General features: G+C 36.0%; 1 protein-coding gene across 2 annotated transcripts in view; it reads left to right on the top strand.

The window, feature by feature from the left end:
• The window catches only part of LOC106086166 (LIM and SH3 domain protein Lasp), a 191,579-nt gene that overhangs the window by 71,947 nt on the left and 103,590 nt on the right, over nt 1-16,042 (top strand). The window contains exon 2 of one of the 2 annotated variants that reach the window (XM_059370169.1): nt 13,511-13,610. The exons of the other annotated variant lie outside the window; for it this stretch is intronic. Coding sequence (XP_059226152.1) covers nt 13,511-13,560 — 50 coding nt within the window. The 3' untranslated portion in view covers nt 13,561-13,610. Of the gene's footprint in view, nt 1-13,510; nt 13,611-16,042 lie in introns of those variants that run through there. 2 annotated transcript variants of the gene reach the window in all.

Genomic DNA, 16,042 nt, shown 5'->3' with positions numbered 1-16,042 from the left:
TTATTTTATTTTATTTTATTTTATTTTATTCTATTTTATTTTATGTTTTTTTTATTTTATTTTTTTCTTTTATTTTATTTTATTTTATTTTATTTTATTTTATTTTATTTTATTTTATTTTATTTTATTTTATTTTATTTTATTTTATTTTATTTTGTTTTATTTTATTTTATTTTATTTTATTTTATTTTATTTTATTTTATTTTATTTTATTATTTTATTTCATTTTATTTTATTTTATTTTATTTTATTTTATTTTATTTTATTTTATTTTATTTTATTTTATTTTATTTTATTTTATTTTATTTTATTTTATTTTATTTTATTTTATTTTATTTTATTTTATTTTATTTTAATTTATTTTATTTTATTTTATTTTATTTTATTTTATTTTATTTTATTTTATTTTATTTTATTTTATTTTATTTTATTTTATTTTATTTTCTTTATTTTATTTTAGTTTATTTTATTGCATTTTACTTTTACAACTTTACTTCCAATAGTTCCTAAATAATTGCCTTCTTTTAGGCGCTGCATCGATTTATCACAAAACCACATATCTTAATTTCCAATACGCATCAATTTATTTGTATTAGGGCGGCTTCATCCACAAACCTGTTAGCATTTAACAAATAACATACATATTTTTAACCTCAACGACACGTGTCCATGATGAATGCCTTACATACATGCATATAATATATAAAATTGTCATAAGTCGAAGCCACGAAATATTTTCAAAAAGTTTGTCAACTTCCAATGCGCCTTGTATTAGTGAATGAAATGATTTCTATCAATCATAGTGAAAGCAATATAACAAAATAAAATGATTGGAAATGTCTTCTACTTCAGCGCCTTCATTCCGCTTTTGGGCATTTGGCCAACTGTAAAAGTGAAGTCAGTTTTTGACGTAAGCAATCATCATGATTATGATGACCAACCATCATTCTTCACTAAGCAACAACATCGTCGCCATCACCATCACCTTCACGCTACATATATTCATATATAATCAAATTGGAAATATACCATGAAATACGCTTACGCATTATCTCATTTCTAAGACCTTAACCATCTTTACAGGTGTGAAATGAATGGAAATAGCCAAACTGCCCATACAACCATTCGTCCTTTGTTAGCAACACCATAGCCATCATAGTCATCATCGATCGATGGTCTTCTATGGCAAATAAATTTCATTTGATAACTGTGTGTGTCTCATACTCAAATTTCCAGGGGAGAAGTTTGTGAAAATATATATATCTGCGTGTGTGTGTGTGTGTGTGTGTGAGTGCCATGTGTGAGTTTTGTGGTTTTGGCCATAGCAAAACTGTTAACCAAATTAAAATGACCTTTATGTAAACTTGTTAACATCATCTGACAAAATTACCAAAAACCCACAACAAGACTTGATACATGTCTTTGTTTCGGATTACTGGAAAGGGTACTCGTAGGCGGTCAATAAAAGAAAATCAATGGACAGTGGTGCAAAATCTGACGTATACTTCAAAAAAAAAAAAAAATAAATAACAGAAATTTTTTAAAGCAGACAACCGACGAACGGACAAAGAACGTACGGACAGGGCTAGATCGTTTTACAATTGTACTACAACTTTGTAGGTTCAAATCAGTGAATAGCAGCAACCCATCGTAAAAATAAGTGAGCATGGTAGACATGCAGCGAATGGCAAGCTCACATCTTATGCTTGCAATCGTTGTTGATGCTTACGACTCTCAACGACCAATACATAAAATACTCTTTAAATTCGTTGGGCTATTGTAAGTGTTTTTTGCTGATGAGCATAAAAAAATGATTGCAGGCCGTATTTTACATTTTGAGTAATACTCACGAGGGCTCACCGTAACTGAATAGAAGACACACACACGCAGCTACCGTTCAAAGTTGTGAGAGCTGAAATTAATTTGATTGCTTGTAATGGCTTGGGTAAAGAAAAAAATGGAAGTAAGTCTGTCACTCTTGAACAGACGGAGCCTATCTCCGTCGCTGATAAAAGCAATTCTGATCCAAAAATAAAAAACCAAGTGCAAAAAAACAGCGGAGTACATCTATGCTGCTCAACAAAACTTGATGTATCATTCCTCTGCTTGCCTTGGCTTCATATAGCACTCTTCTCAGTGGTGTTAATTTGCAAACAACACACGATGTCCGTCGATCAAATTGAAAATCAAATCCTTTGGACGATTACTAAAACGTTAGCGCATCTGTCACTCTATTGTACTTGCGCGTGTGTTTCTAGCTAACCTTGTTTTATGTGGCATGCGAAAAAGACAATTGTTTTGGTCAAAGTGGCTGTTGTGTGCCAAATTTTGGGTCTCATGTTTTGAAGTTTCGAAATTTGCCAAACATCACACCATGTCCGGCTACCATATTGAAAATCAAACCCACTGAACGATTACTAAAACTTTAGCTCATATCTCACTCTATAGTATTTGTGCGTGTGTTTCTAGTTGTCATTGTTTTATGTGGCATGCGTTACAGACAATTGCTTTGGCCAAATTGGGTATTGAGTGCTACATTTTGGGTATCATGGTTGGTTGGGGAGGCACTGGTTTAAATATGAGTATTTCGATGTTTGCCAAACAACACACGATGTCCATCGACCAAATTGAAATTCAAATCCACTGAGCCATTACTAAGACGTTAGCTCATATCTCACTCTATTATATTAGTGCGTGTGTTTCTAGTTATCTGTGTTTTATGTGGCATGCGATACAGACAATTGCTTTGGCCACAGTGGCTGTTGAGAGCCAAATTTTGGGTCTCATGAAGTTCTCTGGTTTAAATATGGGTATTTCAATGTTTGCCAAACAACACACGATGTCCGTCGACCAAATTGAAAATCAAATCCACTGAACGATTATTAAAACATTAGCCCATTTCTAACCCTATTGTATTTGTGCGTGTGTTTTTGGCTGACTTTCTTTTATGTGGCATGCGATTGGAGAGAAGTTTTACATGGCATAGCACCTCACAAATGTTGCCGGCATTAGGAGGGGATATATGGCACCGCTGAAAAGTTTTTCTGATTGTCGCGTCAGGATTCGAACCCAGGCGTTCAGCGCCATAGGCGGACACGCTTATGCTCTGCGCTACGGTGGCCTCCAATTTGAACCATACCTTGCACATTTATTGGAAGTCATAACGGAACACATCATGCAAAATTTCAGCCAAATTGGATAGGAATTGGGCTCTCTAGTGGCTCCAGAAGTTAAGATCCGAGGTCGCTTCATATGACAGCTATATTAGGTTATGGACCGATTTGAACCATACTTAGCGCAGTTGTTGGAAGTCATAATAAAACACGTCGTGCAAAATTTCACACAAATCGAATAAGAATTGCGCCTCTAGAGGCTCAAAGATTCAAGATCCCAGATCGGATCATATGGCAGCTATATGAAAACATGGACCGATTTGGCCCATTTACAATCCCAACCGACCTACCCTACCGTATTTATGCAAAATTTCAAGCAGCTTGCTTTACTCCTTCGAAAGTTTGCGTGTCTTTAGATAGACAGTCGGACGTATGGACGGACAGACATACATGGCAAGATCGGAACAGGGCTAGATCGACTTTAAATGTGATGACGATCAGAAATACATATATTTTTTCGTCTAAGACTCCATAGACGAATATTTCGAGGAGTTGCAAACGGAATGACGAAATTAGTATACCCCCGTCCTATGGTGGAGGGTATAAACTTGCACCCTATAGAGGGCATACTTGGTGTAGATGTTGAAGTTCACAGCATGGTGCAAAATTTCACTAGAATCTGATAAGAATTGCGTCTTATAGAGGCTTAACAAGTTAAACGTAGGAAATTAGTGTATATGTGAGCTATATCTAAACATGAGCTGACCTAGGACTTTGTCAATCACAATTAATCTACATCGATGAGAAATGTTAATGTTAATGTTTAAGCTGTTAGGTTGACTCGTGCTGTTTTAACATACCGACGGACGGACAGACAGAGGGACGAACATAATTAGATCGACACCAAGAGTAAACAACTATCTTATACAGAAAAACGACAATTAAACCCCATTTCCACATTGTTCGAAATTTTTCTGAATTGTATTGTAAAGAAATTTTTAAGAATTTTTCAAACAAATTTTGACATATGACAAGACATACAAGAGATGTCAGCCTAAAAGCATGCTATAATTTTAGTTGGAATTAGTTACACTATAAGCGGTTTTATATATCAAACAAATGAAATGGTTTTACCAATATATACCATTATTAACATATTGAATAATGTTCCTCTCCCCCCTAACCACCCTTTCCACCATTTCTTCGTAATTTTTTTGTTGATTTTCCTTAACTATTGCTTAGAATTTTGGTTGGGCTTTTTATTTATACTTCTATATAGAATATGACACTATGTATAGACAGAAAGCAAACATTTGTCCCGTTTATACACACATTAATAAAATAGTATGTGTTCAACTGGTTACAAAATAGACACCTACCTATTTATATTGCTTAGTTGTTGTTGTTGTTGCTGTTGACACAACAACATATTTACAGAGAGAAAAAACACACTTTGTTACACAGCCAAGTAACCAACCAGGCAGGCAGGCAGGCTGACAGAAGGACTAATGGAATTTTGTTCTAGGTGGGCATTACCAATATTTGTTTTGCTTAGAAATGTTGTTGTAATATTTTCACTCTTCTAATATATGACCCCTCTGTTCTAGGAGACATATATTCTAAATAAGATTATCTATTAGTGTGTGTGTATATGTGTGTTTGAGTGAGTGCGTGTGTTGCATAGCTATGTGTCTAAAGCATGTACAACTATAATTTATTGTTGGTTGATTGGAAAACGAAACGTCAATGTGTATAATCCCTTTGACTCAACTTACCTCACTTCTTCACTTCTCTATCGCTTTCTCTCTCTCACACACACTATCTCGCTCTCTCACTCTAGCTCTCTGGCAAACAAAATAAGAAGATACATAGACGTGACATTTTATTTGCAATTAAATTAGTATTAACGACAGCCCTTCACTCACAACGAGACATGGCACCACCTTCGACACCTCTTACTCTACACAAACTATTATAGGCTGGTAGAAGGCAAACATAAAAAAAGACGAAACACGAAACATTTCAACTTTCTACTTAGAAAGCAATAAACAACAAAAATCAAACGGAATTGTAAATGACAGCGTACACCTTTATTAGGACATGTCACCTAAAATAAAAGCAACAAAAAAAAAATACACTTTCGTGACGCTGCAAGGAATGAACTAATTTCCCCAGCATCTGAGGAGGCATGGTGAACAAGGGAAATGGCAACTTTGTTGCTGCCTAAGGCCACATGAATAGACAGGACTTATAGACATGCCTTACGCATACACAAGGCTACTAACACACAAAAAAAAAAAAAAAATGGCATGGCAGAACAACTCAAGCTGACACCATTTTATTTGAGGCAAAAATTGTTTCATTTGCTATTTTTCTTGTTCAGTGGCATTTGAAAAGGAAAGCTTCTTCCCAAGCCACCCTCCCATCCTCGATGCAGTCAGCATTAGAAACATGACAGCATATAAGACACACTTGGCATATTAAGTCGTGCGAGTGCCAGAACCCCAGGCAGGGAATCACAACGACAAGAAAATTAAAAATCAAATATTTTCAATTAGACGCATCGTTATGTGTCAGAATAGGCTCAACGGCATTAGCATGTTAGAAATAGCAAAAATCGGCAGTTATTGGAAAAAAAAGTTGGTTATTAATTTGGAATAATAAGAGTGACAAAGATGAAATAAAAGTTGGTTAACAATCAAACATCGAAAACTGAAAGCAACTAAAAGCGTATTGGTTGGGTTGGGTCTTCATAATGCTTGGCATTTGTCAAGTTATTTGCTCGGTTTTTAGTTTTTGACAGAAACTGAATGGGAACCCAAATAAGACATCCATCCCATGGATATTTGTATATATTTGGTTAAGAAATTGCGCCCTCTAGCGGCTAAAAAAGTAACATCGGAAGTTCGGTTTATATCACTATTGAGCACATAGTGTGGTAGTGTGCACATTATTCCCAAGCTAATAGGGTGATGTTCTTGCGCACGTACACAGATATGTGCAATAGTGTATGTGTGTGTGTGTGTAATTGTCGGCCACTGGTTTATGTTGTGTTGTAGGTTATAGGAGAAGTCACAAAGTAGAACTTTTATCAAATCGAATAAGGTTTGCGCCCTCTAGAGACTCAAGAAACATGAACGGTAGAACAGTTTATACGGAAGCTATGTCGAAAAATGGATCGATTTGGTCCAATTACATACCCCAGCGACCTGAACTGACAGACAGACAGGAGAACGGACGGACGAACCGAAAGACGGAAGGATGGATCGAAAGACGGACTGGTGAATCGATGGACAGACAGGCATACAGACAGACGGACGGATGGACCGAACCACAGACGGACGGACAGTCGAAAAGGCAGACAGGCAGAGACAGACGGACGGACCGACAGACGAACGGAGAGACGGATAGGTAGGCAGACAGACAAACGGACAGGCAGATGGGCAGGCATTTGGACAAACAGACGGATAGACAAAACAAAAACAGACGGATAGAGAGAAAAATAGTCGGATAGACAGACAAACAGACGGAAAGACAAACAGACCGATAGACAGACAAACAAACGGACAGACAGACGGAGGGTTGGACCGAAAGACGAACTGAAGGATCGAAGAGCGGACAAACAGACAAAAGGGGAGGCAGACGTCTAGGCACATGCGCAAGCAGATAAACTGAAAGATAGACCGAAAGACGAACTGATAGATCGAAGAACGGACAGACATGCTGACAGACAGACGGACAGACAGACAAATAGAAGGATGGACAGACAGCAGGACGAGTGGACCGAAAGACGGATGAATGGATCGAGTGAAGGACCGACATACTAACAAAACAGACAAAAAGGCAAACGGGCGAACCGAAAGGTAGACCGATGGATGGACTGATGGATCAAAGAAAGGAAGAACATATAGATAAGCAGACAGATATGCATACGGATAAACAGACGGACCGACAGGCAAACAGATAGACAAACAAAAAGATGGATAGGAAGACTGATGAACAGATGGATAAGCAAAAAGATGGAGAAATAGACGGGCAGACAGCCGGATGGAGGGGCCGAAAGACGAACAGATTAATCAAATGGGGGACAGACATACCTACAAAAAGAAAAAAAAGGCGCACGGATTGACCGAAAGATAGACTGATGGACCAAAAGACGGACTGATGGAGCGAAAGACGGACAGACAAACATACAGATAGAAAGACCTAAGAACAGAAGGACATCGATTAATCGACTCAAAGTGTCATAATGATCAAGCATATACATTTCCGGAATGACGAAGTTAATTTTAACCCTTCGATGCACGATGAGGTCCATGAGGGATCATTTCCAACTTTATTTAGCTATAGCATCCACGTTTTTTTGGCGTAGAGCGTCAAAACTTCATGTATTTAAGTATTGACCGATTTGTATTATACCTGGTATGAATGTTAAAAGTCTTAACACAAGTTTTTGTGCAAAATTTCAGCGAAATCCGATGAAAATTAAGGCTTCTAGGGGCTGACGAAGTGAAATAGGGGGAACGGTGTGTATAGGGGCTATATCCAAACATGAATCGATATGACCCATTTGCAGTCTCCATTGATCTACATCAATAAGAAGTATCTGTGCGAAATTTTAAGCGGCTAGCTTTTCGCGTTCGACCGCTCTCTTGATATCGATGATGGGCAGACGGACATGGGTGATTTTTTAAGAGCTATAGGAAAAATACAAAAACAAATAAAATTCCGAAAAAAACATGAAAACTTTATTTGAATCGATTGTACGGTCCATATAATTTAATGTTTGAAGATTATTTCATGCAAATGTTGACGTGACTGCTTCTCAATTGGTGCATCAGCTTAGCCCAATTTAGGCATACTTTTCCCAACATTTCGGCCGGTATCTCACGAATAAATGCTTCAATGATGTCTTCCAAAGCGTCAATTGAAGCGGGCTTGTCTGTTTAGACATGAGCTTTAACATAGCCCCACAAACAATAGTCTAAAGGAGTTAAATCGCACGATCTAGGCGGCCAATTGACCGGTCCCGAATGCGAAATAAAATGTTCACCAAACTCGCCTCTAAATAATTCCATTGTTACGCGTGCTGTGTGGCATGTAGCACCGTCTTGTTGAAACCACATGTCATACAAGTCAAACTCTTGCATTTTGGGCAAAAACAAAGTTGGATATCATCTCATGATAGCACTCACCACGTTACGTTACGTTACGATTCGCATCATATCTGAAGAAGTACGTTCCAATGATGCCACTAGCCTATAAACCGCACCAAACTATGACTTTTTGCGGATGCATTGGTAGCTCTTGCAATGCTTCTGGCTGATCTTCATTTCAAAATCGACAATTTTGTTTGTACCCATTGAGATTAAAAATTAGCTTCGTCGCTCAATGAAAGAAGCATTCGATGAACTATCTTAACAGAGCACGCAGTGTGATATTAAATGTCAATAACTTGGATCGGTTAATAAAAAAACGTTTTATGGATCAGGAGATCGGTATTTATGGCAGCTATATCCAAATCTGGACCGATCTGGGCCGTATTGAACAGGAATATCGAGGAGCCTAACGCAACTCGCTGTCAAATATCTCAGCGAAATCTGACGATAAATGCGCCTTTATGGGCTCCGACCTTAAATCGAGATATCGGTATTTATGGCAGCTATATTCAAATTTGGACCGATCTGGGCCGTATTGAACCATACCCTCTTTTCAACATAACCTAACCTACAGAACCTAATACAAACTGATAGTCGGACGGACAGACATGATTAGATTGTTTTCAAACGGCATAACGCTCGGCTGTGCTTTCTTCACACTCCAGTGCCTTTTATTCATTTTAGCCTCATATTGGCATTTTCGATAAATATGTCCTTTAAACATGTGGCTGTTTTGCATATGGGGCGACCTCTCAAACGCTTGGCCCCTAAATTGGGTATACGATGCTTTTAATATTCTTAAATACTCATTTGAGTCCAATATTTTCCACATTGAATAAAATGTCCTTTTGGCAGGTTTTGTGGTTGGGGCGTATCCTCCAGGTACTCCAAATATAGATATAAAGTCTTTTTTTTCGGTTTCAAACATCTCAGAGTTTTCCTTCTATGATGGAAACTGGGAGTAATTCTATCTACCCGAAGACTCTAAATGACTTTGGCACTCCGTGAATGTGATGTGCATTCCAACGGATGTCCATTCCAAAGTAATGATCATTCCTGTGGTTGCTACACCTTTAAGGAATTGATTCACTCGTAACGTAACGACGGCACTACTTGTTCGTAAAGTAAAACCCTGCATCACAGACAGAGTGCCAGCCTCCCTGCATCATCTACATACTTAGCTGACGAATGAATCGATTTTGGCGATCAGAAAGCTCTACGTAAATTGCGCCTTCACTTTTCTCATTGCTTTCTCATACTTTTACATCAAATCTACCGCATGTCCTTGAAACAAAACATTTATCCTGGCACTTCCTCACTTGCTGTCTCTCTCAATTACTCTAATACTGATATTTGTCTATTGCCACTTTTTCGTCCTTGCCTTCATTGTTATAGAGAAAAGAAAAAAAAAAAAATCCTAAGCCAGTGGGTAAATGAAATAAACACAAGAAATTATAGCTACTTTTTTTCGAAAAAAAAGGGGGCTGAGCGGGCAGAGAACAAGTTTCCATTCAATGTTGCTTTCATTCATTCATGTATTTGGCTTGTTTTTCCGCTTTTACCCACACACACACACACAAAATATGCCACTGTTGTTCCCTTTAATGTCTCTCTCGCTTTATCTCTCATTGTTCACACAATTAAGTCGAGCAGGGATAAAAATAAATTCAGCATTGAAATAATGAACATAAACGACCAAACCTTACCGAGAAACCTCCAAGGCTCCAAGGGCAAAAAAAAACCCAAGAAAAAACAAGTGAGCTAGTGAGCTAACAAGCAAACGAACAGCTTCAAATAACTAATAACAATAATAGCAACAATAATTCACAGATGTAAATAGCAGACACGCATTTTATTTGTTTTTTTTTTTTTTGTCGTTGTCGACATGGCGTTGTTTGTTCGCCTCGGCTGCCATTTTTTATATTTCCCCAAATAATAATTTCTTTTAATACTCAATTCCCAGCAACTCCTATACAAAAACAAAATGATTGTAACAAATCAGGGGTAACATTTGTAGGGAAAAAAGGTGAAGGGGGGAGAGGAGAGTGAGCAAATGAAGTGAAATTTACCACGCCCCTGATATATAAAAAAGGAAATTAAAAACACCATAGCTGGCACGCACAACAAAGCACTCACGACCACATTGACACAGCTCATATTGCTTGAAACGAAAAACTGTTGCCTACTTTAAGGCTTTATATAAATTTAAATCATTGTTATTAAAAATTGTTTTTCTTTTTTTATGGTCTTCTACGCTGCTTTTCCATCTCGCTATCTTTGATTTTGTTGTATTTTATTTTAAAATTCTAACATCGTTTTCGAGCTGACACTAGAAAAAGGAATCTTGAATGTCATAAAAATATTCTTAGGTTTTGACAGTTCCAGGCTATGGTTAAAAAATGCATAACTATTTGGCAACTTGAAACAAAAAGAGAAAGGTTGGAAACAGATGTCTAGGAGGCGGTTGATATGCTAGACATATTGTGAGATGGAAATCAATGGAATGTATTTAAAGACAATATAATCTTTGAAGACAAGTTTTCTACGATTTTTTCTCTAAAGACAAAACTTACTCCACAGATCAAAATTTACTCCTTCTCTAAAGACAAAATTTACTCCTGCAACAAAAAACTCTTCAAATTTGGGTATAGCTGCAATATAGACCGATCTCACGATTTAAAGTCTTGTGCCCATAAAAGGCGCATTTATTGTTCGATGTCGCCAAAATTTGGGACAGTGAGTTGTGTTAGGGCCTTCGACATCCTCCTTCAATTTGGCCCAGATCGGTCCAGATTTGAATATAGCTGCCATAGAGACCGATTTCTCTATTTAAGGTCTTGGGCCCATAAAGGCACATTTATTTTGCGATTTCGCCGAAATTTACGACAGTGAGTTATGATAGGATATAGCTACCAAAAGGACAAATATGGGGGCATAAATTATGCATTTTTCACCGGATTATAACAAAAGATGGTTTACATATATACCCGAGGTGGTGGGTATCCAAAGTTTGGCCAGGCCGAATTTAACTCCTTGTTACTTGTTGAAGTTGTGTTGATGTCTTCAAATGCTAGTCAATGGCAACGGCTCTCGCTGTTACTCTGAGTGTCCAGCTTCGTATCCACATCTGGTTTTGGCGAATTTTTATTTACAACCTTTTTTTTCCTTAACAGGCAGAAAAAAACACTACACGTCTAATGTGAAAGGTGTTGAACTTGGAACATTGTAAACACATTTCCCTTGAAGCCTTCTCATCTAGTGTAGTTCAATAAATTCCCTCAATAACAAGGAAACATGTCCCACAGTAGTTGGTGAGTTGTGATCCTTGGCTTTCCCTTTTCATTGCAAAAAATCTTCAACAGTTAAGCTCGTCTCAAATGAGAAATGAATCAAATTTTTTCTATTAAGACGAAAATTCTGTAAAATGTTATGACAAAATTCTCTTAAGATCATTTTCTTAGGAAAAAATTTAACTAAAATTTTCTTGCAAAATAAAATGATAATGAATTTTTCTATATTCAAACCAGCCCCTTCTGAATGGATTTTCAATTTTTTTTTTTCATTTTTAAAAAAATCATCATTTAACTGTATGCATAAAATGGTTCTATTTTTCCTAGTTGCAATTTCATATACCATTGCCATTTTTGTTTTAAATGGCAAATCAGCCTAAAAGCATACAATAAAAAAATATTCCACCATATAAATGCTTTGATGTAGGCAATAATTGAATATTTATGAAACTTCTGTCGTGTGTTGTTTGTACACATATTTGTTTAATAATGCAAGAGGCTTTTAATAGCAATTTAAATAAATAAAATGATTATTGTCTAGCCCGTGACATGAAAAACGAACAAATAAATACTTCTATCAATATATGACAAACAAATATCATTTTTTCTAATGAAGCCATTATATGACAAAAAAACAAACAAAAAGATATGTAACATAATAAAAAGAAAATCTTCCATCAAATTGCCCAAGTCAGTTGAAGAATGTGTTTGTTTTTCGTGGAACTGCTTTCATACAAGCACTTGTTTTCACTTTATAATGCACGGCATTGACATGAGTTTCGTTTCTTGTTAGTTTATTAAAAATAAAAATGTTGCCTACTTTTGGTACAGTCAATTTGTGTTCAATTATGTATTTTAGTAATTTTTTGCAGTTACTAATTGGTTTTGTTTTGTAAAAGGCAATTTCCTTTTTATGAATTGGATAACTTATGGTCAGTGTTTGGCTTAGAGCCGTAACGAGCAGAAAAACAAAGACAGAAAATACAAAGAAATAAGTAATATTGGTATCCATGGTTATGCAGGGCCATGCCACATATTTGAGTTCACTTGAAGTATTTTTCCTCATGTTGTCATTTGGTTCACTCAATTCTGGTTTGTGTACTTTTTCAATTATAATTAAGAAATATGATACAAACAACTGAAAGCGACAAGAGTTAATTGCTTGCATTATCATGATTATTATTATTATTATTTTTATTTCAAAGTGATTGATATTTTGATGGATTTGTGGCGGTAGCTGGTAATCAATTCTCCAATATTTTACCTTTTTATGAAAGTCATCCTCAACTGCCTTCAGTCATATTGTTATTGTGCTTTAGACGAAGGCAGGTGACAGTGACAATAATTGATGGGCCTAAAAAAACAAATTTTTGTTATATGATTTGTGGTGAAAGTAATTCAATAACTCTCATTGGATATCAAGTACTTGCCTTCCAAGAGTATGGCTTGAAATATATGACATTTAAAGTATTACAGCTAAGTATTAGGAGGAATCTTAAAATAAGCTGGTAAACGATATTTATAGCCATCCCTATAGGTTGAATAGATATTCTAATATCTCAATACATAAAAAAAATGGAATGAGGCCAGCTTGTGAGCTTTGGTCATATTTTAAAAATTTAATAAATGTTGCCCTTAAAAGTATGCAATAGTTTTTCGACTAAAGACTCAATCAATCTGACAATTATTTTAAATATACACCCAATATAAAATAAATCGTATAAGTACATATTTAATATTTAAGTTATAAACAGGGTGGGTGGTATACTCTAATATCTCAATAATAAAATGGAAGGAATGAGGCCAGATTATGTGGTTTGGTCATATTAAAAAAAAAATAATAATTTCAACCCTTCAAAATATGCAATATTTTTGGACTACAGACAGAATTTTAATCGAACGTAATGTTATAAGCCTGCTAATAGTTTATGTTTCTGTTTATTTTTAGGTAAGTCCCCAATAGAAAATGACATGAACAAATGCAGAGAATATGAGTAAGTCAATCAAAAATATGTTTAAGTGAAAATATTTAAATAATTTTTTTTAACATGGCTGGGAATTTGCATCTAATTTTCTTGTGCAAAAAAAAAAAATTAAATAAAAATATTAAAATAAAATAAAGTAAAATACAATATAATAAATTAAAATAAAATAAAATAAAATAAAATAAAATAAAATAAAATAAAGTAAAATAAAATAAAATAAAATAAAATAAAATAAAATAAAATAAAATAAAATAAAATAAAATAAAATAAAATAAAATAAAATAAAATAAAATAAAATAAAATGAAATAAAATAAAATAAAATAAAATAAAATAAAATAAAATAAAACAAAACAAAATAAAATAAAATAAAATAAAATAAAATAAAATAAAATAAAATAAAATAAAATAAAATAAAATAAAATAAAATAAAACAAAATAAAATAAAATAAAATAAAATAAAATAAAATAAAATAAAATAAAATAAAATAAAATAAAATAAAATAAAACAAAATAAAATATTTACGATGGCTTCCATCAATAGGAAGTATCTATGTAAAATTTCGGGGACCACTGTAGCGCACAGGATAGCATGTTCGACTATGACGCTGAACGCCTGGTTTCGAATCCTGCCGAGAACATCAGACAAAAAAAGTTTTCCTTCTTATGCTGGCGACATTTGTGAGGTACTATTCCATGTAAAAACTTCACCCCAAAGAGGTAGCGTACTGCGGCAGGCCATTCGGACTCGCCATTTAAAAAGCAGGCCCTTTATCATAGAGCTTAAACTTAAATCGGACAGCATTCATTGATATGTGTTTGCCCCTGTTCCTTAACGAAATGATCAGGGGCAAAAATTTGCATTTGCACTTTTTATTGATGTAAGTCATTGCAAATGGCCTATATGGGTTCAGATTTCCTCCAGATTTTCCTTCTCCATATTAACCGATCTCCAGTTCTGACATCTTGAGCTCATCATCATCAGCGTTGAGTATGATCTGAATCGGTGTATAAACTGAAATAGCCCACATACAAATCAATCCCCGGAATTCTTGAGCCCCTAGCAGCCCTAGTTTTCATCTGATTTAGCTGAAATTTGGCTATCGATTTGGCTGAAATATGACACAAGGACTTCCATTCAGACCTCCAACATCTATTAACTGATATAGCACACATACAAATCGATCCCCGGATTTTAATTCTTGAGCCCCTAAAATCGGAGTTTTCATTCGATTTGGATGAAACATAATACAAATATTTCTGTTCAATCTTCAAACACCATTGTCGAGTATGATCTGAATCGGTCAATAAATTGGTATACACCCCCTAAAAATCGATTGGCGGATTTGATTGCTTGAGCCCCTAGAAGTTTAAATTTGCATCCGATTGGTCTGACATTCGATAGAAAGACTTCTGCCATGACCTCTAGCGTCCATACTAAATTAAATACCGATTCCCTGATATGATCTTCCAGATGGCAATCCGTCAATCCAAGACTGTGCCGATGGCAGCAGTGCCTCACGCTCGACTTCAAGACTCATCTCAAGTATCTGATCGGAAACCTTTTCCCTTCCTTCCAGGTTTCCTATCGTCACCTCGATTATACTGCGATGGTATGAACTGCTCCCATCCTCACTCCATTTTCCCATCGCCTTTAGTCTCATAGCCGCAGTGGATGCCTCACACTTAATCTGTATGTCAATGAGTCGGATATCTAGAGTAGTCTCCAGTGCCCTAGTGGGTTTGGTCCTCATCTCTCCGCCTATGCCAAGACAACATGTTCTCTGAACCTGTTGTGTGGTCCTTATGTTGCACTTTTTCTCCATAGCAGTCCACCAAACTATTGAGGCGTAAGTAAGTATTGGTCTAATCACGCTCCTGTACAGTGGACTATCCTCGGATTCAGGCCCCATTTCGAGCCTAGGGCCATCAGTGCCTAACATCTGCGAGCCTTCTCAATACGTTCCTGAATGTGACACTTCCAATTCAGTTTCCTGTCCAAGATCGCACCCAAGTATTTGACCTTGTCAGATATTGAAATCGTCTTATTGAGGAAACGTGGTGCGTTAAATTCGCCCACCTTCGTCTTCCTTGTGAACAGACATATTTCAGTCTTCTCTGGGTTAACATTGAGATCTCTGGGTCTAGCCCAGTCATATGCCATAAGGAAGACACTTTCGGCCCTTCTGCATAGCTCGTTTGGATCCATACCACTTAGAAGTATTATAACATCGTCTGAGTAGCAGACGGGTTGAAATCCCTCCTCAGTCAGCATTATGATGATCACCTATAGGAGTGGCGATAAAATGCCCCTCTGTGGCGTGCCTTGTGCCACTTTCTCCCTTATACTTAAGCCATGCGACACACAATTTATCCACTTGTTCCTTAGCATATGGTTTATCCAGTCTCTAAGGACCGGGTCCACCAGGTATTGGTCTAAGGATTGGATCAGTGTGTCGGTCCGCACATTGTTAAAAGCCCCCTCGATGTCTATGCA

The sequence above is a fragment of the Stomoxys calcitrans genome, chromosome 5 (assembly GCF_963082655.1).
Source record: "Stomoxys calcitrans chromosome 5, idStoCalc2.1, whole genome shotgun sequence".
Classification (NCBI taxonomy): Eukaryota; Metazoa; Arthropoda; class Insecta; order Diptera; family Muscidae; genus Stomoxys; species Stomoxys calcitrans.
Note: the sequence above shows the minus strand (reverse complement) of the source record. Positions and strands in the feature narration are given on the sequence as shown.